Source organism: Rattus norvegicus, chromosome 4 (genome assembly GCF_021556685.1).
Source record: "Rattus norvegicus strain SHRSP/BbbUtx chromosome 4, alternate assembly SHRSP_T2T, whole genome shotgun sequence".
In the NCBI taxonomy this organism is placed as follows: domain Eukaryota; kingdom Metazoa; phylum Chordata; class Mammalia; order Rodentia; family Muridae; genus Rattus; species Rattus norvegicus.
In genome coordinates this window covers 154,982,660-155,008,324 of record NC_141537.1, presented here as the reverse complement: position 1 = coordinate 155,008,324, position 25,665 = coordinate 154,982,660, and the positions used below count along the sequence as shown (strand labels likewise).

Sequence of the window (25,665 nt, the reverse complement as noted above, 5' to 3'; positions counted from 1 at the left end):
GCAGCTGGAGCCATGGGTCTGTCCATGTGTCCTCTTTGGATGGTGCTTTAGTCCCTGGGAGCTCTGGTTGGTTGGCATTGTTGTTCCTTTGGGGTTGCAAACCCCTCCAGCTCCTTCAGTCCTTTCTCTAACTCCTCCAGTGGGGAGCCTGTTCTCAGCTCAGTGGTTGGCTGTGAGCATCCACCTCTATATTTGTCATGTCGAGCTGTTTTCTTAAATAGTTGAGTCTTATCTAGAAATCTGCCTGTGTCAGTATTCTGAAGTGTCCCCCAGGCCTCCTGATTTCAAATTGAGTTTTAGATCCTAAAGCGTCTCGTCCTGGCAGCTGGTGTTTGGTTACTTTTTCCTTCCACTCTTCACAGCGTTCCCACCATCTCAGTGCCCCAACACAAGAGAGTGACATTAACATTAGACTACTTCGTGCTGATTAGGTTCCTTGGGGCAAGTTTGATCTTCACTGTCAGGATGTCTAATGTCCTCTGTTGTTTCTTCTTTGTGCATGACCATTTAACAAACAGTGACCAACAGCAACAAACCAACAGCTGACTTCTCGGGACTCCAGCATTATACACCCTCTAAAGTCAAACATCTCACAGTCGCAGAAATGATCTGCAGCTGGCAAAATCATGTCCCTGCTAGAGCGTGAGCCAAATCAGAGTCAGCTGCTGTGAACGATCTGAAGCAGCCCCATGTCCACACCTGTGATTAATATTCTTATGTTTCTGTGTTTTTTGTTTTTTGTTTTTTTTTAAAGAAACCAAAATTCTCAACATGCCCCCCCCCCCTTTGTAGCATAAGATAAGGGTCTAGTGTTCGTCTCCTATGTGTGGATATCCAGTTTTTAAAACACCTTTCATTGAGGTTGAGACTCAGTTAAAAAAGTACCTTGATGAATCTACTTGTGTTTATCTGGTTTATGTCTGCCCCCATCGCCTTTTTAGATGCCAATACCATGTTTCTTTTGTTACAGTGGCCTCAATATTGCCTCCAGTATTGCTTTTTGCTTAGATTTTCTTTGCTACTTAAAGGTTATTTTTGTGTGCTCTTACATGAATTTTGGTACTCTTTTCTAACTAGTTCTACAAATTTATTCATGCTATGTCACTCAGTATTATTATATTGGTCCTAAATCTTTTTTGTTTAGTAGATTGTTTTAAATAAAATTGGAGCTCTTTCAACACTTGATGGATATAAAATTATATCTCACTCCAGTTTTCTTATAGCTTTGAACATTTTTTTTGCTTATTTTTCTATATCTTATAAATTTGATGATTTATTGTGTTGACAATATTTCTTTATTACTTATTTGCCTATCTATTTTTCTAGTAGAAGTTATTCATATTTTGTATTGTGTGGTGTTGTTTTTTGAGCCTTGGCTGTCCTAGAACTAGCTCTGGAGATCAGGTTGACTTCGAACTCAGAGATCTGTGCCATCACTGCCTGTGTTCTCAATGATGGTGTTTACTAACTTCTCCTGTGAGTGTAGGATTCCCTTAAGCCTTGTCCAAGTGCAGTAATCTTGGTTGGTAGTTATTTTCTTTGAGGACTGAAATATATCATTCTATGTCTTCCTAGCATGTAGAATACTTTCTATGAAGACTTCCATTGGTTTAATGTATTTGCCTTTAACTCTTACTTGGTGTATCTCTTTTTCAGATGTAATATTCCTTCTTAGTCCTATACCTTTAATAATTGAACTATAATAATTTATAGTCAATGATTTGTAATAAAAGAGAAATAAGAAATCATGAAGAGCAAATGTAAAGACCAAATATTTGGCTTGTTGGTATACTTTGGGGAGATGAGCTGGGGACATAGCTTCTTCACTAAAATAATGGCAGAACTCCTCAAAGTCTTGGGCCAAATGGGACAAGTAAGTCTAGGAAGCGTTTAGACCTCAAGCACACATGACCATAAATATACTTGCACATTTTATATTATCTGCTTTAATTTCCATCTCTTAGTCATCCGTCCATCCGTCCATCCATCCTGACCAGAAGTCTTGCTTCTTCTGCCTCTTCCTTCCAAAGTGCTGAGATTGTAGGCATGCACTACCGTGTTGGTTTGTCTTAATCTTTAGTTTGTATAATTCCTTATCTAAGCAAATAGAATCCCAGAATTATTTATCAAGTGTGTTGGAAGGTGCTTTAAATTTCATTTCCACAGTCATGAAAATTATTTAAAGTTGACAGCCCATTTCTGGGATTGAAGCCAATCCTACGCGTTCCATTCTCTCTGAAATTCAAAGTCTATTCTTACTATTCCAGTAAGGCCATCTTTTGCTCAGTTTCAGCTTCATAATGGGACATCATGTGTTCTATTTTCTCTTCTCATGTCATATAGTAAAAATAAGCCTCTTCATTTTTCCTAGTATTCCTAGTACTTGGCATGTTATAAGGAAATTAGTAGCTGACTACTGACGTAGGGGTCTGAATGTGTCTAGTCTTGTCTGACCTTGTAAGCCAAGCAGGATCAAGTATGGTTAGTACTTGGGTAGGAAAAAATAAACAATTCCTTCAGTAGATGAATGTATTTAAGTGTGTGAGAAGAAATGAATGAACACAGCAAGAAATGTTATTGAAAATACTTGTTGTTTAGATAAAGGGTATTTTAAACATCCAAACACTAACGTACAAGGACAGTTTTTCCTTTATCCAAATGACTTGGCTTTTTGTGTGGTTGCTGCGTTCTTTGTCCTTCAGTTTATTGTACACAGTGGCAATAATAATAGAAGTAATAATAATAATAATAATAATAATAATAATAATAATAATTAGAAGTAATTTTGTTTCATACGCATCTATTGAAATCTCACTCAGCATTCTGACTTCGCACTGAACTTTGTGCCTCAAAACTTACCTAGGGATTTGCCTATCTGTATAAATGTTCATAGGATATTGTCTTTTCTCTGTGATGGTACAAAGTTCTGACTGCAGTAAGGGTTTAGCATATAATTTTGAAACAATTAAGTTTAAATTATGTCTACAGAGAACATACATATATATACACCCATATCATAATTAAGTCTTACATAATTTGCATTGTGCCTATTTCTGCCCTGTTTAATGTTTTCTCTTACATGCACATGTATATTTAGATAGAAAATCTTCAGGAGCAGCTAAGAGATAAGGAGAAGCAGATGAGCAGCCTGAAAGAGCGAGTCAAGTCTCTGCAGGCAGACACCACCAACACCGACACAGCTCTGACGACGCTGGAGGAGGCCCTTGCAGATAAAGTAAGCGGCTGTCCGGACGCTCCCAGACTTTGTCTTCTGCCTTCTCCTATCCTAAAGCTGCTATAAGTCCTTTCACAGACGCTTTTTTGCTGCCAGTGTGCATAGTATAAAGTGGAAAGACAGTCTTCTTACTACTGTTAGATGTTAGCACCAACTTCTAGGCAATATTGGATGTACATCAAAAAACCATAGCCACATTTCCTAAAGAATCAGCATGTGTTCTCCATTTTTCTGCTTTCTAAAGGAAAGGAAAATTCATTATTTGATTCACTAGATGTGCAGGATATTCGACATTGATCATCAGGATGTTATCCCAGACCAGCTGTCCTCTGTTACCACCACATGACATAGTCAGAGATTTTATTTGTGAATATTACAACCTTACTAATTTCCTAGTCTTGGCTTACTCCTAAAATAATTTTTAAATGTTTTGCTTATATGTATGTCTAAGCATCACATGTGTGCCTTATGTCTCCAAAGGCCAGAGAGGGCATTGTATCCCCTGGACTGGAATTATAGGAGGTTGTGAGCTGCCAGGTGGGTGCTGGGAATTGAACCTGAGTCCTCTGGTAGAGTAGCTAGTGCTCTTAACCACTGACCCATCTCTCTAGCCCCTTGGCTTATATTAGCTTGTTTTACTTTTATGAGCGTACTTGACTTTTTAAGGAATGGTTGGATGAAAAGTGGTGAGAACGTATTTTAGAGAATCTCCTTATGGTGTTTTTGTTTATCTTGTTGTTCTTTTTGGAGGGGTGTTGTTTTGTGATGAGGTCTCATGTGGCTTAGGCTAGCCGCAGGCTTGCTGTGTATTAGTCAAGGTTCTGTAGAGGAACAAGTGGTAGAATAAATCTATCATTCGTCTGTCTGTCTGTCTGTCTACCTATCTATCAATCAATCTATATATAATGAGGTTTTATTAGAATGGCTTATAGGCTGTGGTCCAGCCAGTTCAACAATTAGGTCTACCAATAGAAGGTCCAAGAGTCCAGTAGTTGTCAGCCCACAATGCTGGATGTTTCAGCTGGTCTTCAGTATATGCCAGAATCCTGAAGAAGAAATGGACTTGTTAGTAAGAGTGAGAACAAGTAGTAAGGAGAGCTAAATGTGCCCAGCCATTTGGGAATTAGGTAATTCCAGGTGTAGTCAAGTTGACAACCAAGAATAGCCATTATACTCAGGGCAGTCTTTAACTCTTGATTCTCTTACCTCCAAGTCCCAAGTGTTGGGATTAAAAGGTTATCTCATGATGCTGTGCTTTCTTTGAGATATTTAATTGGATTCTTTTTAGAGGCATAAGGCAAAATTTGTTAGGTCTTTTGGACTCAGAATGCTTTGATCTGCTTGCCAAAATGAATGCATATTCTCAGAGTATGTTTAGAAATATTACCCGGAAATATACTTAAATTGTTTTAGCCTTTGTGCTTCCTGAGCACCTGAGCAGAAGTTTTTTTTTTTTTTTTTTTTTTTGGGTTCTTTTTTTTTTTTTGGAGCTGGGGACCGAACCCAGGGCCTTGCGCTTCCTAGGCAAGCGCTCTACCACTGAGCTAAATCCCCAACCCCCTGAGCAGAAGTTTTAATTTTTCTATCACTTCTCTGTCCTCTTATGTAAGATCAGTCTATCATAGCTCCCCCTACTTTAGATATGAGTTATGAGTAATTCCTATTGTTTTGTAGGTAGTATGTATCAGTATTATTATAGTGAAGAAATAGTATTACTTATTATTTTAGGGACATACACATAAGTTTGTAGTTACTTGGAAATTGAATTTTAATGGAAATATTTCAAGAGAATGTGTAGTGCTCTCTAATGATATTTCAAATGGTTAGAAATCAACTCTTGCTATTTAAAAATTTAAACAAAGTTGGAAATTACTGGTTGCAGTAGGAAAAATGAGTTCTTTGAAAACTGAATTCTTGAATTGCTTACCATTGTCTTTTTAATAGATGATAGAAGTGTTGAGTTTGTCAGAAGAAGCAGAGTATGTCACATGATGTAAGTACAAATGGGAGTGTCCTCATGTCTTGATGTGCTTTCTTTTTAGGAACGAACAATTGAACGCTTAAAGGAACAACGGGACAGAGATGAGCGAGAGAAGCAAGAGGAGATTGATACCTACAAAAAAGATCTTAAAGACTTGAAAGAAAAAGTCAGCCTATTGCAAGGAGACCTCTCAGAGAAGGAGGTTAGGATTTCCAAATTAGTTGTTTCGTTGTGCATATCTGTTGCTGCCTGTGCAGTGCAGACAAGCGAGGCAGGTGTTCCAGATGCTCAGGAAGCTGTGAGGGCTACAGAAGATTGACTCTTATGCCCTACTCCTTTACTACCTTGTTCTCTGTTCTAAGAGTCGGTTTCTTACGGGATCCAGATGCTTATGCAGATCCTAGAGTGGCTGAAGCCCAGTTACATTTGGAGAAACACTGCTAACAGTAAAAGTGACACAAAAGCAGAAAGTCTAACCAGAGCCACTGTTAGAAACATAATAGCCTATAACTTAGTTCGCTTCTTGACTTTTGTTCTTATTTTTGAATAATCCTGTTAGTATCACTTAAGTAGCTACAAAGTTGGATGTTATGTAATGACTAATCCAGTAGGTCTGTCTATAACTGCAGGGAAATTTGTATAAGTAAGTTTCTACATGAATTTCCTGCTAAAAACGGGGGGGGGGGCATGAACGTTCAAATTGGGGTAGTTATTGAGTGTGGCTACTTATATGCTTAAAGCTTAGTCTCCTTTTGTCTTAGGAGAATAAGTACAGTGGGTTAGAATTCTTGTTCTGTTTTTGAGTCGGGGCCTCTTGTAATTCAGGCTAGCCTTCAACTTCTGATCCTCCTGCCTCTACCTCCTGAGTTCTGCATTAGGGGTGTGTTCTGCGCCTGGTTTATGTGTGACTGGAGATTGAACCTAGGACTTGATGCATGCCAGGCCAACTCTACCTGAGCCTCATCCCCAGTCATTTTTTATTTTTTATTTTTTTTTGGTTCTTTTTTTTGGAGCTGGGGACCGAACCCAGGGCTTTGTGCTTCCTAGGCAAGCGCTCTACCACTGAGCTAAATCCCCAACCCCTCCCCAGTCATTTTTAGGACCCTTTATGGTATCGTTCAGTTAGTCCTGAGGATCAACCAGATTTTAACTAATGTCTGAAAGTTTTATAGTTCATGGATATTCTTGAAATGGAAACTTCCAAATACTGAATATGTTAAAAAAAATTAAATCCATATTTTATTTCACAGTACTTATTCTAGGTATGTCTTGCTTCTTTTAGGCTTCTCTTTTGGATCTCAAAGAGCATGCTTCTTCCCTGGCTTCCTCAGGACTGAAAAAGGACTCACGGCTCAAGACCCTAGAGATCGCTCTTGAGCAGAAGAAGGAAGAGTGCCTAAAAATGGAATCACAGTTGAAAAAGGTTGAAGAAAAAGTCCCCATTATTATTATTCTTTGCATAACAACACTGTAGATAGGTCTGAGTGCCTTTTTTTCTTTTTCTTTCTTTTTTTTTTAAGTTAAGGATTTACAGTGACAATACAGAATTTGCAGTTATTTTTATTTTTTATTGTTTCTAGGCTTGTCACTAGAATCTTTTTTGAAGTTTGTGCTATTTTAACAGTTTCACAATATGTAGTGTACACTTTGATAACTGTCACCTTCTCTCTCGTTTTCTTCTTTTACCTGTCCCAAGTCCCCTTTTCACATTCAGTTTGGTTGTTGTTGGCTATTGTTGTTTTGTTTTTGTAGCACACTGAGTGTAAAGCCAGGCATCTTAGTTTACTTTCTGTTGCTGTGATAAACACCTTGACCACAAGCAGCATGAGAAGGAAAGGGTTTATTTCTTACAGCTTACGGTCCACCTTGAAGAGCAATGGGGGCAGGAACTGAGGCAGACGCTATGGAAGGATGGTTGGTCTCCATTGCTCACTAGACAGCCCAGGACCATCTATCTATCTGCCCTGGGTGACACTGCCCATGTGGGCTGATCCTCACCACATCAGGAATTAGGTAATGGAATACCCCACAGACTGTAGACAGTCTGATGGAGGCAGTCTCTCAGGTGAGAGGTCTTCTTCCTAGATGATTTTAACTTGTGTCAAGTTAACAAAAACAAACCAACACACTGTGACTGTGGTTCAGTATTAATGAATGGAACATGTTGAGCTCATCAGTGCGGATCACAATGTTTGCCAGTCACCTGGAATCTATCAGTAGATCGTAGTGTAGCAGGATGGGTATGACCACATAGGACCTTCCACAATTCGTGGTTGACTGTTGACAGCAGGCCCATCTCCTGGAAGCCCACTGCTGGCAGCCACTTCTACATGAGATCACGACTGCATTGACTGTATCATGCCTGCAAGATAGCATTTTCTAGTTTTTCTCCATACGTCTCAGCCCTTACATTCTTTGTACCTTCTCTGCCGCGCCCAACCTCGACCAGCAAGGAAGACACGACCACAGGAGATCTTCTTCAAGCAGTTTTACTCAGGAACCTTGATACAATTTTCTGACCTCTATCTCTTCTGACTCTCTCTCCTCTGACTCTCTCTCTCTTCTGACTCTCTCTCCCTCTGACACTCTCTCTCTCTCTCTCTCTCTCTCTCTCTCTCTCTCTCTGCGGGGAATGCCCTGCACCACACTTAAATAGCTAGCACTGGCCAGTCCTAGCAAGCCACGTGGGTCATGTAGATAGGCTGTCACTATGCGGAAGCTAGCGGGCCAGGCAGACATAGCCAAATAAGGACTTGTTTACTGCAAGGAGCGCTCACTGTTGGGCGGAAGGCGGAAACCAGTGCCAACTTTGAGGCGCAGCACGTCACAGCTCTCTACACTTCTCTCCTGTAATGCTTCCTCAGCCCGAGAGGGAGTGGTATATGTGTCTTGTTGAGAGCTGAGCACTAAACCCTCAGTCACTTTTTCTTAGTATCTTGAGCAAGCATGACCCTTGCATTTTTCCATCTTTCATTCCAAAGACAGGATTTTCTGATTAAGACAGAAAGTAATATATATGAGTATAATTAGAGGTATTTAGAACTTTAGGCACTGTGCCAACTTAACTAAAGACCAGCACCAAGTTACCCTTTAGGCTTTTAACTACTGAGTCATCTTACCAGCTTCTTGTCTGTTCTAAACCAAATAGAAATTATCCTGAGTGCATTGGACAGACTCGTTAGTTAGGTGATTGACTTTCTGTCCTCTGTCAGTTAGCAGAGTGGGCAATGAGGGTATAATGATGGACAGTATAGAACTGCCCGTTGTCTTCAAAGAATTAATAGTCTCTGTGGGCGCATAGACACAGCCAGCAAGGTCTATCTAGTACATCACATGGTCCAGGGTGCAGAGGAGTTCTCCATGGAATTCAATAACTATGTGTATGAACTCCAGGACATTGGTATTTATACTTTCATATTTATAGCACAAACAATAGCTATAGTTAAATGTGGTCGTGTGTGTGTGTGTGTGTGTGTGTGTGTGTGTAGTGGGGATGTTTTTATTCAGTCCTGCTATTGTTTGCATCCTCAGTTTCACATTTTCTTCCTCGTGATATAGAAATAATGATGAGCAGTCTGTGAAATAGGCCCTGTCTTTGTCCTTGCTGTTAGACACACTATATTAAAAGTCACTGTAGCTTTCTGCTGTCCATAAGAGAAGGTTCTGCAAAGGAAGGTCCCTCCTTCTTTAACTACAAAACTAATAAAACAATGTGAAACAAACTAACTTCAGTAAGTTGGAGAACAGTGATCCCCTCAAACTTGTATAGTTGTTTCTGATTACATTGAAGGATAGGTAGTAAGAGTGGATGAAAGTAAACGTTTCCCCACTGGGACTGGGACCTTGACTGGACTAGATGAAGCATTCACTCTCAAGAAATGTAAATAATACTTTTACGACTTAATTTACACAAATTTTTCTCATTTTTGGCTACTTTGTGTCGTATTTTTCTAAAATGTTTTCTGAAGAATTAATTTATTACTTTAATATTGTTGAAATATTTAGAGTTATAATATATTCTGCTTATTCAGTAAGAAAAAACTGAATGTTTTAGTCTTTATCTTCTCATTTAGTACTTCATTATATATATGTGGCTTTAGACATTTGGGAGGAGAAAATTTCGGGTTGCTTTGAGCCATTTGAAGCTTGGTCCTTAGCTGGTGGTACTGTTTTGGCAGACACAGAAGTTTTTAAAGTGACGTCTGGATGGCAGAAGTAGGTCACTAAATCCTTAGGGTGTAGCCAGGTTGTTCTTATAACTGAGCTCTCTGCTTCCTCTCTGCACCCAACATGTAACAGGGCAGGCTGAGTCTTCTTGGCTCACATTGCCATGACTGGAGCCCCAGCTACTGGCCCTCCCTATGATAAACCTTACCTTTAGACACCAGCCAAAGCAATCCCTCTTCCCTTTCTTTTTTTCATGTATTCTGTTAAAATAACAAGAAAATTACAATAAATAATTCAGAAATTAATTTTAAATTAAAGAATTTTTAGTATACTCTAAAATATATTAACATTATTAGCTGCCTTTTATAACAGAACCCTGAATAATATCTTTTCTTGGTTCTTAGATTGGGTCTTGCTTTTTACCTTCTGATTGTCAGTCCCAGGTTTCTTGTAAAATTCTGAGTTTTTTGCTTTAGTAAAATATACTTGAGATTAGTATTTCTTTTTGTTTGTTTAGGTTGTTTTCACGACGATTTACTATAGCTTTGGCTGTTCTGGAACTCACTGTGTACATGAGGCTTTGAAATCACACAGATTCACCTATTATCTCTGCCTCCAAGTACTGGGATCAAAAGTGTGAGCCCTCTATGCCCACCTAAGAGTTATGTGATTTTTGCCTATCTTCATTTTCCCAGTGTCAGTTAGATCTGTAAGAGTCTGCACACGGTAGGCTATGATTCATACATTGGTAAAGCTACACAAGGAGAAGGAAATGCAGTTAGGGCTATGGAACCAAGTCTCAGCACTGATGTAACAAGAGTGAGATCAGAATTTAGAGCCTCCAATGCCTCTTTTATTAGCCTCACTCTAACGCATCAGTTGGGTTATGATGATTTTTGGCCTCATAAATATATTCCAAGATAAAATAGCATTTTAAAAGAAATCCATTTGTAAACTAAAGTAATTCTTCTCCATTTATTACTATTATTTTCATAAGCAAAGAGAAGCCATTAGAAACTTTAGATTAGCTATTTAAATAGTTGGTAACACTATTGTCTTAGTTAGGATTTTACTGCCGTGAACAGACACCATGATCAAGGCAACTCTTTTTTTTTTTTTTAAGATTTATTTATTTATTATATATAAGTACACTGCAGCTGTCCTCAGATACACCAGAAGAGGGCATCAGATCTCTCTACAGATGGTTGTGAGCCACCATGTGGTTGCTGGGAACTGAACTCATGACCTCTGGAAGAGCAGTCGGGTGCTCTTAACTGCTGAGCCATCTCTCCAGCGATCAAGGCAACTCTTATGAAAACAACATTTAGTTGGGGCTGACTTACAGGTTCAGAGGTTCAGTCCATTATCATCAAGGTGGGAGCAGGGCAGCTTCTAGGCAGGCATGGTACAGGCAGAGCTGAGAGTTCTGCATCTTCATTTGAAGGCCTCTAGTGGAAGACTGACTTCCAGACAGCTAAGGTGAGGGTCTTAAGCCCACACCCACAGTGACACACCTACTCCAACAAGGCCACACCTCCTGATAGTACCACTCCCTGGTCAAGCATATACAAAGCATCACAACTGTTTATATTGAAATATATAAATAGTTCTTTTGGAGTAGGTTTCTTATTTTCAATGTACGGACTTTGAAAACTTTGGTTTTTTGTTTGTTTGTTTGTTTGTTTGTTTTTCTCTTTCTTTTTTCTTTCTTTTTCTTTTTTTTTTTCTTTGTGTGTGTAGGCACATGAAGCAACACTGGAAGCCAGAGCCAGCCCAGAGATGAGTGACCGAATACAGCAATTGGAGAGAGAGATTGCCAGGTACAAAGATGAATCCAGCAAGGCCCAAACAGAAGTTGACCGTCTCTTGGAAATCTTGAAAGAGGTGGAAAATGAGAAGAATGACAAAGATAAGAAGATAGCTGAGTTGGAAAGGTAAGGAAGGGAGCTAATCGGTGCTCACCCTGGCGGGAAAGTTCAAGCATGTTTTACAACTTTTGGGGAAGTGTTTCCAATAGTATGCACAGTTGAACGAGGTTCTTCCTTGCCCTGCAAACATGTCTACAGGCTAATCTGATAGAGGTCATTCTTCAGTCTAGATTCCATCTTACCAGGTAATTCTAGTTCGTGTCACATTTGGAAAAAAAAAGAAAACCAACCAGCATTCCTCTGGAAACTGAATACTATAACTAAAAGTGTGTTTGTGTACTTGGCATGTTAGTTTCCGTGTAGATCCATAAATAATAGACTTTTCTATAGCTTTTCTGCCAGCTCACATCTAGTGTCTCTCCTGGTCATTCTCTTGGCCCTACTCTTTCCCTACTCCCTCTACTCTGTGGTCTCCCCAAGGCCTAGCCCTGGGTCTGCTCTCCAGCTCTGCCCACCTAAGGGCTGTGAAAGCCAGTCTGGGTCTGCTGTGGAATATGACTCAAAAGTGGATGATGTCTTGTCCAACAAGTGACCTGCTCAGCCTACACCTGAGTGGTTTGTCCAGAAGATCAATTTTAGGTTATGGACCACGTATTAGGATTTAGCTTCCTGGATCTTTTGTGTCTGACCTCAGAGGCAAGTTCCCATATCCTAGCACATGTCCATATTCGCTTACTGTGCCGTCTTCTTCAGTAGAATTCACAGTGAAAGCAATCTCTGTTTCTCAGCTACACAGAGCTCAAGTTCAGTTGAGCCCAGCAAATGCCTGCCATCTTAAGACTCTAGGGGTGCACACATTAGAGTGCTGAGAGTCTTAAGTTTAAAATTGGCTTCCCTTGCTGACTGCAGGTGGTTTTTACTACCTACCCATCCCAGGCCTCAAGGAAAAGTGCTGAAGCCACCTTATAGTGACAGTGTGGAGGAAATGAGCTGGTGTGCACCAATACTGGTAGTTGGCTGTTGGGCATGATTTTTGTTTTGTTTCCAGAGTTAGGTGATCCCAGCCCGGCCTTAGAGCAAGAAAAGGGATAACAGCAAATTTGTATTCTTTTCAAGTAAAAGTCCAAAGAAGGGTAGAAGAGAAGGCCCTGTTCCAAAGAAAATTCTGAGGAACTCAAACTATGGGGTAAAGAAAAGTGTTGTTTCTCATAATTGTCAAGAAATCCAAACCTTGGAAAATGGCTGAATGGGCCATTAGCAAGTGATGCTAGATGCTGTATTCAAAGGAGTCTGTACCAAGGAGGATGCTTATGACAGAAAATGCACTGAGCGTAGATGGACAGCTCCTCAGAGGTCTCCCAGGTCTGGTGGTGATAGGGGCCAGGGCAACCATTGGTGACACAGTGAAGGTTGTCTTGGCTTATCATGGGCAGGTGTTCAGATATGAGCAGACAACATGACACCTGCATGCTGACCTGCAGGATGAAGTAGAGGAGATAGAAATATAACAGCTTCTTTTCCTGGCGGAAGTTCAGGAAGGATATCTGCTGTGCGGGTCTGGGCTTCCTGGTTGCCTCCATGGAGCCTGTTCCATTTCCCTGTGTTCTCTGTTTCCTGCTTGGGCTTCACCTTGACCTCGAGGTGCTTATGCCAGATCTGAGCCATGAAGAATTCCATGAGGAATTATGGAGCTTATGAAGATGAAGTAGAAATAGCACCACATTTCTAAAATAGGAATGGTAAACAATTGTTTAAAACACTCCATAGGACAAGGGTAGGTGATATTTCCCTGGCATTTGACATCTTCATAGCTGTGCCATGGCCACTGGGCCACATACATCACCATCCTGTCCACTGAGATTAGTCCTACCACAGTGTCTGCCCAGGATAGTGGCCAGATTTGTTACTCACTACAGAGTACAGCACAGGGATGACTCTGTCATCAGTGCAGACTCTGTATCTTCTGACTCTAGAACGCTGATGAACTAGAGCCAGAGCTCTTGACAGCACCCTGAAAAGGAATGCAAAGCAAAGAGAGGTTGGGTAGTAGGTCAGAGCAGTTGCTACATAGTCTGACCACGTCCCTGAAGCCCAGTGCCTGAGTTTCAAGTCACTCAGCAACTCTCGGATCTTGCCACCTCAAATCCCTTCCACCGTCAGTCACCGCCTTCCCATGTTGTAGTTCCCATTTCTCCAGTCAGCTTAGGCCTCTGCCGTGTAACAGGTATAAATGTAGCTCTCATTTTCTTGCTAGAGCACTTAAGGCTAAGACTCCAACTTTCCCCGTGTTTACAAGTCCATATTATCCAGGATGGTGCATCAACATGGTGTAAATCTAATCACATTAAAAATTCCCATTGTGTCTGTCTATTCTAGGTTTATTGTGGAAATCTTTATACATTCTCCCTTTGTCAGAAAATTGCACAAGACTAAGGAAAAAAAAATAACATACCCTTGTCTTTCTTGCTGCTAAGCGTGCAGGACACATGACGTATGTTCACTCTGTTCTGTGTGTAGCTCTTTAGACAGCTGCCCCCACAAGTTTATAGCAATAAGAGCTGCAGTGGCAGTTCATGAACCATAGGTTAGTGTGAGCTTTGTGCTACTGGGCTAGGTCACCATCAGTGTGTTCTTTTTTGGAAGATAATTTGCATATTTGTGTTTGTGTGTGTGTCTGTTTCATGCATGTATGTATTTGGTGGGGGGGGGGACGGGACGTGTGTGCTTTGTTACTACGGTCCAGCCCAGGCCCTCACATATGCTAGATAATACTATCCCCCCGCTCTTCACTGCCTAGCCTCTGGAGTGCTAGAATTATAGGAATATGCTGTATCCTGCTTTATCTTACGCATATTCTTTATATGATGGTGACCAATCATTTGAAGCTTATGCTACTTAATAGGTGCTTTGAGTTTTTTATTGTGGTAAAATATCCCTAGTATAAACTCTATTGTTGAACTACGTTTGTGGCATTAAGTACAAAACCATCAGCCCCACTCATCTAACAAATAATTTTATATTTACATTTGAAACTCTATACCCATAAAACATTAGCTGTCCTTCCTCCTTGAAGGTTACCATTTTGCTTTGTAATATTCAAATTCCACTTAAGAGTCTGTATATGTTTACTGTGTGAGCATTACCACTCTTTGTCAGCTGATGCTAGAGCAGTTCATGCACCAGCAGCAGGAATGGTGGCCTTCAGAGTGAGCTGGCGGGCATGGGTCTAGCTGGTAGGCCTGGCAAAGGGATAGATGATCAGGAAGGACCAAAAGAGTAGATGGGGACAAGGGAGTATGAATATGAACACTTAGGGCCAATACTGTGTACCAGGCTCTTTTCTATAAGATGACAATTATGGAACAGCCATAATTATTCTTGTGTTTTAGTTAAGAAAACTTAGATCTTAATTTCTGTTCAAAAGACTTCTAAACTAATTTATTAGCAGTTACATTGTTCTGCTGCTGGGCCACATCTCAGAATCTCTGTACCTGCTTTTCCACAGTCCTGTAGCTAGTGTAGCTTTGCTGGGAACCTTTCACCCAGACCATCACCTACCACTCTGCCAACCACTTTGGAAATTCTCAAAAAGAAATTGCCCTTTGGCTTGTAATCTTTGAGGGCTCTACTAATCAGCAGAATGCAGGCCCAGAGAAGTCTACAGATTAAGCTTCCTTGATTGAGAAGGAACCTGCTGTCAAGATTTGGCCAGGACTCTGAATTCAGTTCTCTCTGGATCTGTCTCTTTCTTCAGTTTGTGCCTTTATTTTCAGTAGTGCAAACTTGGGAACGATAATCAGTAGGTTCACCAAGCTTTATTATCAGCTCCCTTCCCATCCTTTTAAGTTCTTCAGCCTCTAGATTGTGCATTTATGTGTGCGTGTCCACAGAGTGCACATTTGAGTATGTATTTGCATACGCTCATTGGGAACCAGAGGTCAGCCCCGGATGTCATTCAGCAATGAGGTCACTTACTTGGCCTAGAATTCACTGATTAGGCTTGGTTGGATGCCAGTGAGTCCCAGAGATCTGCCTGTCACTGCTGATATAATGCTGGGGTTACAAGAATGTCTTAATATCCTTGGCTTTTTTTGTATTGTGAATTCTGAGAATTGAACTCAGGTTTTCATGTTTTCACATCAAGCATTTTGCTGAGTTATCTGCCTGTCCCAACCTCTTTTCTCTACTTACTTACTCTCTTTACTCTTTACTTTCTCTACTTACTCTTCTTACTGCCTTCTTTAAAACTGAAAATCCAGAAAGTACTAGCCAAGACTCTTGTTTTCTTTCCAAATCCACGAGCCCAGTTTTACTGATCATTACCTCTCAGTTGTGACAGTGGTGGGAAGGCTCTGCCCTTCCCTTTAGAAAGTGAACTCCAGATTGTCTTAGATACCTTGTCTGTTATTTAGCCTTCCCATGAGGCCCCGCTTCAGTTCCTCAGCTAGAACCCTACCCTAATTAGCATGGAAGCAATCTCTTGCCTACTGTGGCCCCAACTCTCCGAGTACTTCACAGTGAAGCTTCTTGAAAGAGTTGACTGTTGTCTTAGTCACTGTTCTGTTGCTGTGAAGAAACACCATGACAACAACAACTCTCAGGGCTGGCTTTGAGTCTAGGGTTAACCCATTATCACCGTGGCAGGAAGCTTGGTGGCGTGCAGGCAGAGGTGGAGAGGAAGCTGAGAGTTCTACATCTAGGTCTGCAGGGATCAGGCAGAGAGAGGAGGCACAGAGCCTAGCTTAAGCTTCTGAAACTTCAAAGCCCACACCCGGTGGCACACTTCCAACAAGCCCACATCCTCCGAGTCTGTGAGGGCCATTTTCATTCAAACCAGCACAACCGTTCATTCTACTTGTTTCCATCTCCCTGCTTCTAGCCCTCTTTTAGGTTCGTCACCCTTTTGAGGTCAGAACCCATATTTCTGTTACACGAATGGTGTCAGACAATGAGGTGCCTAATTCCTTGGTCAGGTTTTTTGTTTGTATTAAAAGTTTCTTGCCTGACCTTCATGCCTAGTTAGGCTTCCAATAATTCTACTAGATGAGATTTATTATCTATATTTCCTTACCCAGTACTTTAAAATGTATAGATCATATTTCTGCAATCTTCTTGGAGCTATAGTTCTAAACAGACAAGAAAGAAGCATGTGGCTCAGCTTGACTCAAAATGCAGTTTCAAAGGAGTGATGACGTACATTGTTTCCGCAAAAGGTAGAAATGTTGTTTATTTCTAAACCTTGAGTGAACGACATAAAGCAGAGCGGGAGTTTGACTGAATTTATTGCTTCAACTTCTTTCTGAGGAAGTTGCTTGCTTTTGTCCTTTTTGGTTCCATTCTTTCATTTAATAGGAGAGCAAATGATATGGATTCACAGACTAGTTCTTTTATCATCTCTGTTTACATTGTTGATCACCTTTCCAAAGTCCCCAGTGGGCTCAGCACTTCAGAATTTGTAATGGTTCTTTGCTTTGTGGATTTCTTGATTTTTTTACCTTAAAATGAAAGTTTCAGTATAATTAATATTAATTAAACTATAGTTTAATGTGTAGATGTTTAGTCCTGAAATGTGCTCAAGAGGTGTGCATGCAAAATTTTAAATATATGCTTATTAATTAAGTTATGTATGTATGTGTGTCTTTATGTGTGCGTGCGAGTGCTCCTGGAAGCTCAAGGGCTTTAGATCCCTTGGAAGTGGAGTCAGTTATAGGAGGTTGTGAGCCACCTGACTTGGTACTGGAAACCGAACCCAGGATTTCTGCAAGGGCAACAAATACTTTTAACTACTGAGTTACCGTTCCTGAATTGTATTTTGATGCTCAGGTGAAATAATGATTCATGATGAATATAATAGGTAAAAAAAAGGATTTTATTGATTCAAAGTTAAGAAGGAATGTGCTCTAGTTTTTATCATGTCTTTTGGAAAGGCTGGCATCTTTAGATGTTAATGTTACATTACTGATCCTAAATGATTCTGGCCTTTTGTGTCATAAGCAACAATAGTAAAAGACCATTAGGAACTGTTATGTGTCTGTGGGTTGACCAATATTTGACTTTAAACCATGTATTTGACACTGTTTGATATATGTATCAAAGGTATAAATATAAAGGTATATTGAATTCCTAAAATGTACCTTAGTGCCAAGTGTGCCTAAATGAGGTTGGCGTTTTTGTCCTTAGCACATGTGGAAGTCATAGGTCATCCTCCTTTTTGCTCTCTAATAATTTTAGTTTTTTGAGACCAGGAAAGTCTTTCATCAAGCCTTGGCAAGGGTGGCCAGCCGATGACTTGCCTGTTTCTCTTCTCAAACAGTAGGGTTACAGATGTGTGCCAGCATTTTTAGCTTTTACAAGGTTGCTAGTGACGTGAGTTCAGACCCTCATGCTTGTGCTCTTTACCCACGGAGTCATCTCCCAAGCACCCACCTTGTTTATTTGAATCTAGGTCTCTTTGAAGCCCCCACAGGCTTTGAACTCTAGATCTTTCTGCCTCAAAATTACAGGTGTGGACACCTGTCTTCTATGTCTGTTTTCACTTCTTTTTCTTTTATAAGGGAGATAAGTATTTTCCTTACTTTTTAAATCCTATATGACCTTAAACTTTGGCTCTAAGTGTATATTGAATTAGACTTGTTTAGTAAAGCGTAATTTTTTAGTTGGACATTTTATTTACTTACATTTCAAATGTTATCCCCTTTCCCAGTATCCCCTCTGGAACCCCCTATCCCATCCTCCCTCCCCCTGCTTCTATGAGGCTGCTCCCCTATTCACCCACCCACTCCCACCTCCCCGCCCTGGCATTTCCCTACACTGGGAGCATCAAGCCTTCCCAGGACCAAGGGCCTCTCCTCCCACTAATGTCTGACAATGCCATTCTGTGCTACATATGCATATGGGTTTCTCCATGTGTACTCTTTGGTTGGTGGTTTAGTCTCTGGGAGCTCTGGGGTGTCTGGTTGGTTGATATTGTTGTCCTTCCTATGGGGTTGCAAACCCCTTCAGCTCCTTCAGTCTTTCCTCTAACTCCTCAATTGGGGACCCCGTGCTCAGGCCAGTGGTTGGCTGGGAGGATCCACGTCTGTATTTCTCAGGTTCTGGCAGAGCCTCTCAGGAGACAGCTATATCAGGCTCCTGTCAGCAAGTACTTCTTGGCATCAGCAATAGTAACTGGGTTTGGTCCCCAGGTGGGGCAGTCTCTGGATGGCCTTTCCTTCAGTCTCTGCTCCACTCGTTGCCCATGTATTTTATACTCCTCCTGTATTTTGTTCCCCCTTTTAAGAAGGACTGAAGCATCCACATTTTAGTCTTCCTTCTTCTTGAGCTTCATGTGGCCTGTGAATTGTATCATGGGTATTCTGAGTTTTTGGGCTAATATCTACTTATCATTGAGTGCATACCATGTGTGTTCTTTTGTGACTGGGTTACCTCACTCAGGATGATATTTTCTTGTTCCATCCATTTGCCTAAAAATTTCATGAAGCATTGTTTTTAATAGCTGAGTAGTACTCCATTGTATAAATAAATGTACTACATTTTCTGTATTCATTCCTCTGTTGAGGGACTTCTGTGTTGTTTCTAGCTTCTGGCTATTATAAATAAGGCTGCTATGAACATAATGGAGCATGTGTCCTTGTTAGATGTTGGAACATCTTTTGGGTATATGCTCAGGAATGGTATAGCTGGGTCCTCAGGTAGAACTATATCCAATTTTCTGAGGAATCTCCAGACTGATTTCCAGAATGGTCGTACCAGCTTGCTATCCCACCGACAATGGAGGAGTGTTCCTCTTTCTCCATATCCTCATTTTTTTTTTAAATTTAAGAACAAACTAAATTGTTGACTGCACATGAAATTCCATTTATTTACTTATTTGTAAGGTGTGAAGGTAAAGTGTAGTTCGCCATGGCAGGGAGCAAAGGTAATGTGAGAGGTTGCTCACGTTGCATTGGCATTTAGGAAGCTGATAGAAATAAAGATTGATGCTTTCTTTTCCATTTAAAAAACATCCTTCCTTCCTTCCTGTCTCAGCTTTTTCTTTTCTTTTTTTCAGTCTGCAACTCTACCCTATGGATAGATCTTCCCTTTTCAGCTAAACCTCTCTTCAAAACATGGCACTAAACACATTAACAATAAAGTTTAATTATCATATATCTACTCCCTTGTCAGTTTAAATATATATTTAAAATCAGAACATTTCATCTCTGTTCTTCAAAGGCTCATGGATATCTCACAATGCTAGATATCTTCAGTTTATCTGTACTGATGACCAATCGCACTAGTTCTAATATTGCTCAGAAGCCCTATGTCCAAGGGCAAGGGAACTCAGTGGGTAAAGCACTTGCTGCCAAGCATAGCAACCGGAGTGTGAGCCCCAGGTAGACGGAGAGACTTCTTCCAGTTGTCTTCCTGTCCCCGTACATGTGCGCGCGCGCGCGTGCGCACGCGCACACACACACACACACACACACACACACACACACACACACAAACCCACACACAGACACAGACACAGACACACAGACACAAATATTTATTAATGAACCAAAACATACACCTAACTATAAAGCCTCTTGAACATAATATGGGAAGATGGACTAAAGTAGCATTGAAACCCATTTGCACAAACACCACATCTTACAGTTCTGTTGGCTGCTGCTTGTGATGGAGTCATTTGGATTCCTACTGCCTTGGGTAGCCCCACCCTTTAGCGCTCTCTCCCTCTGTTCCTCCCTCTGTCCATCCCTTCCTCTCTCTCTCTCCCCCTTCTCCCTCCCCTTCTCCCTCTCCCTCTTGCTTACTCCCTGTCCCTGTCCCTGTCCCTCTCCCTGTCCCTCTCTCTCTCTCTCAGACCAACTCCACTCTTTGCCTATGACTTTCCTCCGTATAAGTCTCACAAACCTGGCATCTTAGACGTCCTGGAGTCTCCATTCATGCTCTCCCTACCTGTATAGCTTCCTTCTTTGGCCTTTAAGGTTCTTTTGCAGTCAATCCAACTCTGCTGTGTACTGTCGATCCAAGTGTTTCTCGGGCATCGTAGTTCAAGCCTCTAGGATGCCAGCACACTTGAATCTTGTGAGTGTGGAAGCCAGTGATGCCAGGTTCTGCTGCACAGACCATGTGTAGCTCATCCGTGGTTCTGATGCTTCTGTGTTTTGGTAGCCAAGCCTGGGAAACCATTTCCCTAGGTAGCGGCTATTCAGTCCCTTTATTTCCACTCTCCATTCAGTCTTGTCTTTCAAGTGAATGCATTTTGCAAGCTCTGGAGCCTTAGATAGTGAGATGTTGTCTTCAGGGAACCTTTCCTATTCAAGCGTGAATGTGAGGTTTCTTCCTTAGTTACGTTAATCACTTTAATGATCACACCTACTTCCTCTACTTTCATTTCGTCTGTAACTTTGAACTCACTTATGTTTCTTTCTTGCCTAAGTGCATTTATTTAAGAAATATATTTCTGCTCTGAGGAAGAGAAATAAGTCTGTATGTTATATGATCTTGAGATTTCTTCTGCCAAACAGCTTAGTCCATTACTTTTGAATTCACCCTCACTTAAGTTTATATGACATGGTGGAACAGAAGAAAAAAACTTGCCAGAGTATGAGGGGGCTAAAAGCCCACTCTGTGATAGTCTTAATTTCCCCCTGAAACCTTTCTACCAGGCCTTTACTGTCTGCATTTCTGTTGGCATCTGGGTCTTCCAAACTCTTACCAGAATGGCCCATTAGTCTTGGCTTACGCTCTGGGACCTCTCTAGCATCCTGCTTCAAACTCTTGCACATTACTTTCACAAATCAGTTCCAAATGCTAAACACCACATGGTCAAGTTTATTACATCAACAGTCCCACTCCTTGGTAGCAATTTGCTGTATTAGTTACTTAGTTGTGGTAACCAGATTTCTTGCAAGAAGCAATTTAAAGGAAGAAGGATTTATTTTGGCTCATGGTTTGAGAGTGCAGTTCATCATGGTGGGAAGGCATTGTGGTGGAAATGTGAGGCCATTGGTTCCAGTGTGTCTACAGTTAGGAGGCAGAGAGAGATGGATGTTCTGCTTTTGATTCTTAAAGTAAAAATCAGGTCATGAAAACAATCATGGTGACATTGGGCAGTATAAATCTTAACTGCTAAGGAGGTAGTTACTGATTTCCCTTACACTGACTACTTTTCAGAAAACGAGACCTGCCTATCTTAAAAGGGAGTAGTGACTCACAGAACAGTTGTGCTGTGGAGCACTGCTCAATATGGCTGCTTTGCAGGTCTTAATGCTGGACAATATTGGAAATGAAAAGTTTTAAATAGAGCCATTCTTTTTCTAAAATATTTATTTATTTATTTTATGTATATGAGTTCTGTAGCTGTCTTCATGCACACCAGAAAAGAGCATCAGATCCCATTACAGATGGTTGTGAGTCACCAAGTGGTTGCTGGGAACAAACTCAGGACCTCTGGAAGAATAGTAGGTGCTCTTAACCACGGAGCCATCTCTCTGGCCCCAAAACAGAGCCATTGTTGTTCATCGTTGTTAGATTGTTTTATTCAGGGAATTTAGCAGATTTGGATTGATTATTATCAGTTTTCATTAAGAAAAAATTGACTTTGAGATAATTATTTCAAATTTTTTTAAGGATATTAGTTTTATAATCTAAGAAGAACAGAAGCTGTCAGTGTTGTTTTTGTTTTTGTTTTTTATCTTTCCCCTTTTGGATTAGTTGAGTTCTCTTCGTGAAATAGGGTGGTGAGGGTGGTGAGGGAGTAATTAGTCTTAAGGAGGAGTGTAAAAAACTCGGCGGACTGAATGCTGATGTCCAGCGTGAAACCTCTAATGCCAGTTCCAGCGAGACGGCTCAGCTGGTAAAGGTACTTGCCACCAAGCCTGATAACCTGAGCTTGTTTCTCAGAAGCCCACATGGTGCAGTCAGAGTACAGGCTCCTACAAGTTGTCATGTGACTTCCATACACATGCCATAGCATGTTTACATAGCCTACACATATACATGCAAAATGATTACATGAATTTATAACCAAACCACAGCTAATGCCCGTTTTAGCTTTAAATGAGAGAATTGACAACATACATCTTTTTTTTTTTAAGAAATTTGCTTCGTTCTCCCCAAGAAATGGTTAATGTTGGACAAACATTTAAAAAGAATTTTATCAAAGTATTAAATTCTAATAGGGGACATATCTGTTGTGATCTCAAATTCTCATTTTTAGCAGCTGTGAAGAATCTGCATGATCCTGTCCTCTTCGTGTGTTATGCCTTTCCCTATTCTTGAATGTTAACATTTTTAAGTATTGTCCTCATTAATTCTTTCTAACTTTCTCTTTCACGTTTTCTTCCTGGATTTGCTGTTTTCTTCAGTCTCACCTCAAGGTCAGTATGCTTGCTATAAAACAAAGAGAATTTAATTGAGGTTCATTTACTAACGTTATTTTCTATTCTAATAGGGAGTAAAATAATAGAATGTATTCCAGGAGAGTGATGCCTAGATCTAGTTCTGAGAATACAAAATGGCAAGAGAGTAAGCTTTGCATAGCAGTGAACGGAAGCTTTTGTTCTTTGTAAGATAGTGAGAATATTCAGAATGCAGGCCTGAGTGGGCTTTTACTGAAAGGACTGAGGATGTAAAGAGTCACCAGGGGATAGCACAGGAGAGCGTGTTCTCATCTTGGTAGCACTTTATTAGCAATGTTGTGGTTAAGAACTTAAGCAGTGTTAAAGGAACAATAATTAGGTAAATTGAAGTATAAAATTATGATAGAGTTAAAATTATAAGCCTGCTTATGTCATATACATTACCTAGCAATTTTCTTATCAGAATAATGAAGTGATATGTAGTTCCTGTTTATGAAAGCGCCCATCTCTTGATATTGAGTGGCTAGAGGTAGGCAGGGGAGGTTGTTTTCTCATGGAGAAGTAGGCACAAAGAAAATGATTGCCCCAGGTTCAGGCAGCTGAGTGATGACGTTTAGCTGTGATGTTTTGTTTTAGGTGTGCTTTTCCAGACAGGGCATTTAAGGAGGTAACCCACATTGGTTTTACATTTCTGATCTTCCTGTCTCTTTATGTTATATGAACTCCAGATTGAAAAGTGGCCCCAGATTATTTGGGTTTTCCTAGACTTCTCATGTGTAGGTTTTGCTCTATAAGATTGAATGACGCTCAGATGTAAAGATTAAACGAGTTACGCTGAGTAGCACTAGAGCACAGGGGCACAGGGAAAATGGCCTTGTTTTCATGGCATTTTTTTCACAAGACTCCATTCTCGGACTGTGTTCCAAAATGAACCCAGCTGCTTTTTGTTTCACTTTAATATTGATTTGTTGTCAGCTTCCTCACTGCTGTCTGCTTTTGTCTACTGTTAGTAGCAGTGATCATTAACAGAAGGAAGACTGCCCATGAATGGGGGAAATAAACTTGTAAAAACCTTCTCAACTCTTTACATAAAACATCAGAAAATAGAAAGATAAAAACAGGATGGAAAAGCAAGCTCGCAGAAACCTCCCAGAGCCTGCAGCTCCTCAGTAACTGAAACTAAAGATGAAGAAATAGTGGGAATTCCAAAGAATTCACAATACCACATCTACAAATTTAAAGACGATTCCAAAAACAAAAGAATGAGATAAGGAAATACATTTGGGATCTATAAGAAAACCAATGGTATGGGTGAGAAATTGAAAAACTTAGTGAGAAAATTTTCAGAAAAGAGAATGGAAAAAAAAAAACTAAATAAAAAAATGGAGTGGAAAGCTTCACCAGCATCCAGTGTCACCGTGAGGGGAAACATCATCACTAGAAGACACAGTTGGAGAAAAGTGCATTTAGACAAAGCAGCCAGGAACTTTGGGCCATGAATAAGAAAGCAACCAAGGGAATCTATTCAGTAGAAAAGGAAACTGAGAAAAAAAATTTGAGGCATAGAATAAACATTCAATTAAATCAAATCAGAAAATTTCTACATTGAGGGAAAAATAGGAATGTAGGAGAGATATTGAGAAGTTCAGGTAGACGCGATCAGAAGAACAGCATGCCAGGAGATGCCCTAGTTAAAATGTGCAAACTGCAGAGCAAGAAAGCTATAGAAAGCTTCCAGAGAAAGGCACAGTTCATGTACATAGACAAACTCACTGAAGTAACTTCAGAGTTCCCAACAGAAACCCTAAAAGCTAGGAAGGCATAGAACTCTATCCTTTAAATCCTGAAAATAGTTGTCAGACAAGATTATTGAATTTGTTGAATACATTGATGGAGAAATAAAGACTTTTCAAGATGAGTAGAAATGAAAGCAATTACTATTAACGAAAACCAGCACTACAGAAAGCACTTAGAGGCACTCCATACACAGGAGGAAGGAAGGGGAGGGAGCCAGTCGCAGCTCTAGAGTATAGCAGTAAATAAGTCTCACGAGGACTAGAGTAGCAAACAAGAACTAGACCATAGTCAAACATACCCATCTAGGTAAGTCAGTACTCACCCAAGGTAAGCCAAGGGAAAAGAAACGCTTTTCCTCGTGCTCTGCTGGGAAGTTTTACGTCAGCTTGACATAAATTAGAGGCTTTTGGGAAGAGGGACTCTCATTTGAAGAAATGCCACCACCTGATTAGCCTACGAGTGGGGCATTTTCTTGATTGATGAAGGAGGGCAAAGCTTATTGTGGCTCGTGCATCTCTTAGACTGGTGGTTCTGGATGCTATAAGAAAGGAGTCAGAGCAAGCCTTAAAGAGCAAGCCAGGAAGCAGCACCCTTCCACGATTTACATGATCTTGGCTTCTGTTTCTGCCTCCAGGTGTCTGCCCTGTTTCTTAGTGATAGACTGTTACTTAGACATAGAGATGAAGTGAGCAGTTCCCCCACGTTGTTTTTGGTCTTAGTGTTTATCATGAAGCAGAAACTAAAATACCAACCAAGAAAATAATCATCAAAAGTACAGAAGCCATTTTAGTAGTACCCTAAATGTTAATGCTCCCAGTTTCACAGAGAAGACTGGAAACCAACTGAGTGAATGAGACTTCAAGAGCCAGGCACTAGAGATGCTTCAGCAGTTAAGATGCTTGCTTCTCCTGCAGACGGCTCGGTCCATTCCTAGCACTGGTATGTGCTGGTTTACAATTTTACATAATTCCAGTCCCAGGGATTTGATAATGGTATCTGGGCTCTTCATGCACTTAACACTTATGTGCTGTACATACATAAATGAATGTAAAACCCATATACATAAAATATAATTAAAATTTAACTCCCCTCTCCTTAATATAAAGAAATTAAAATCAAGCCCTTCGTTGTTTACAAGAGGTAGACCTTATTGGCAAAATTACACACAGAATATAAGTTAAAAAATGGAAAGTTGTAAGTATACAAAGCAATTAGAAGCAGGAAATAGCCAAAAATTGCCATTCTTGTATCTGACAAAGTAGACCT

The 25,665-nt window shown here is 40.5% G+C and overlaps 1 protein-coding gene across 10 annotated transcripts in view; it reads left to right on the top strand.

The window, feature by feature from the left end:
• Positions 1–25,665, top strand: part of Erc1 (ELKS/RAB6-interacting/CAST family member 1) — a 306,255-nt gene that overhangs the window by 109,641 nt on the left and 170,949 nt on the right. For 8 of the 10 annotated variants that reach the window (XR_015685325.1, XR_015685323.1, XR_015685324.1 and 5 more), the window contains 4 exon segments: positions 3,098–3,235; positions 5,278–5,418; positions 6,499–6,639; positions 11,124–11,317. Coding sequence is in view for 5 of the 10 variants with exons in the window: in XM_087656198.1 (XP_087512324.1) it covers positions 3,098–3,235; positions 5,278–5,418; positions 6,499–6,639; positions 11,124–11,317 (614 nt within the window). In the remaining 5 variants the exon portion in view is untranslated. 10 annotated transcript variants of the gene reach the window in all.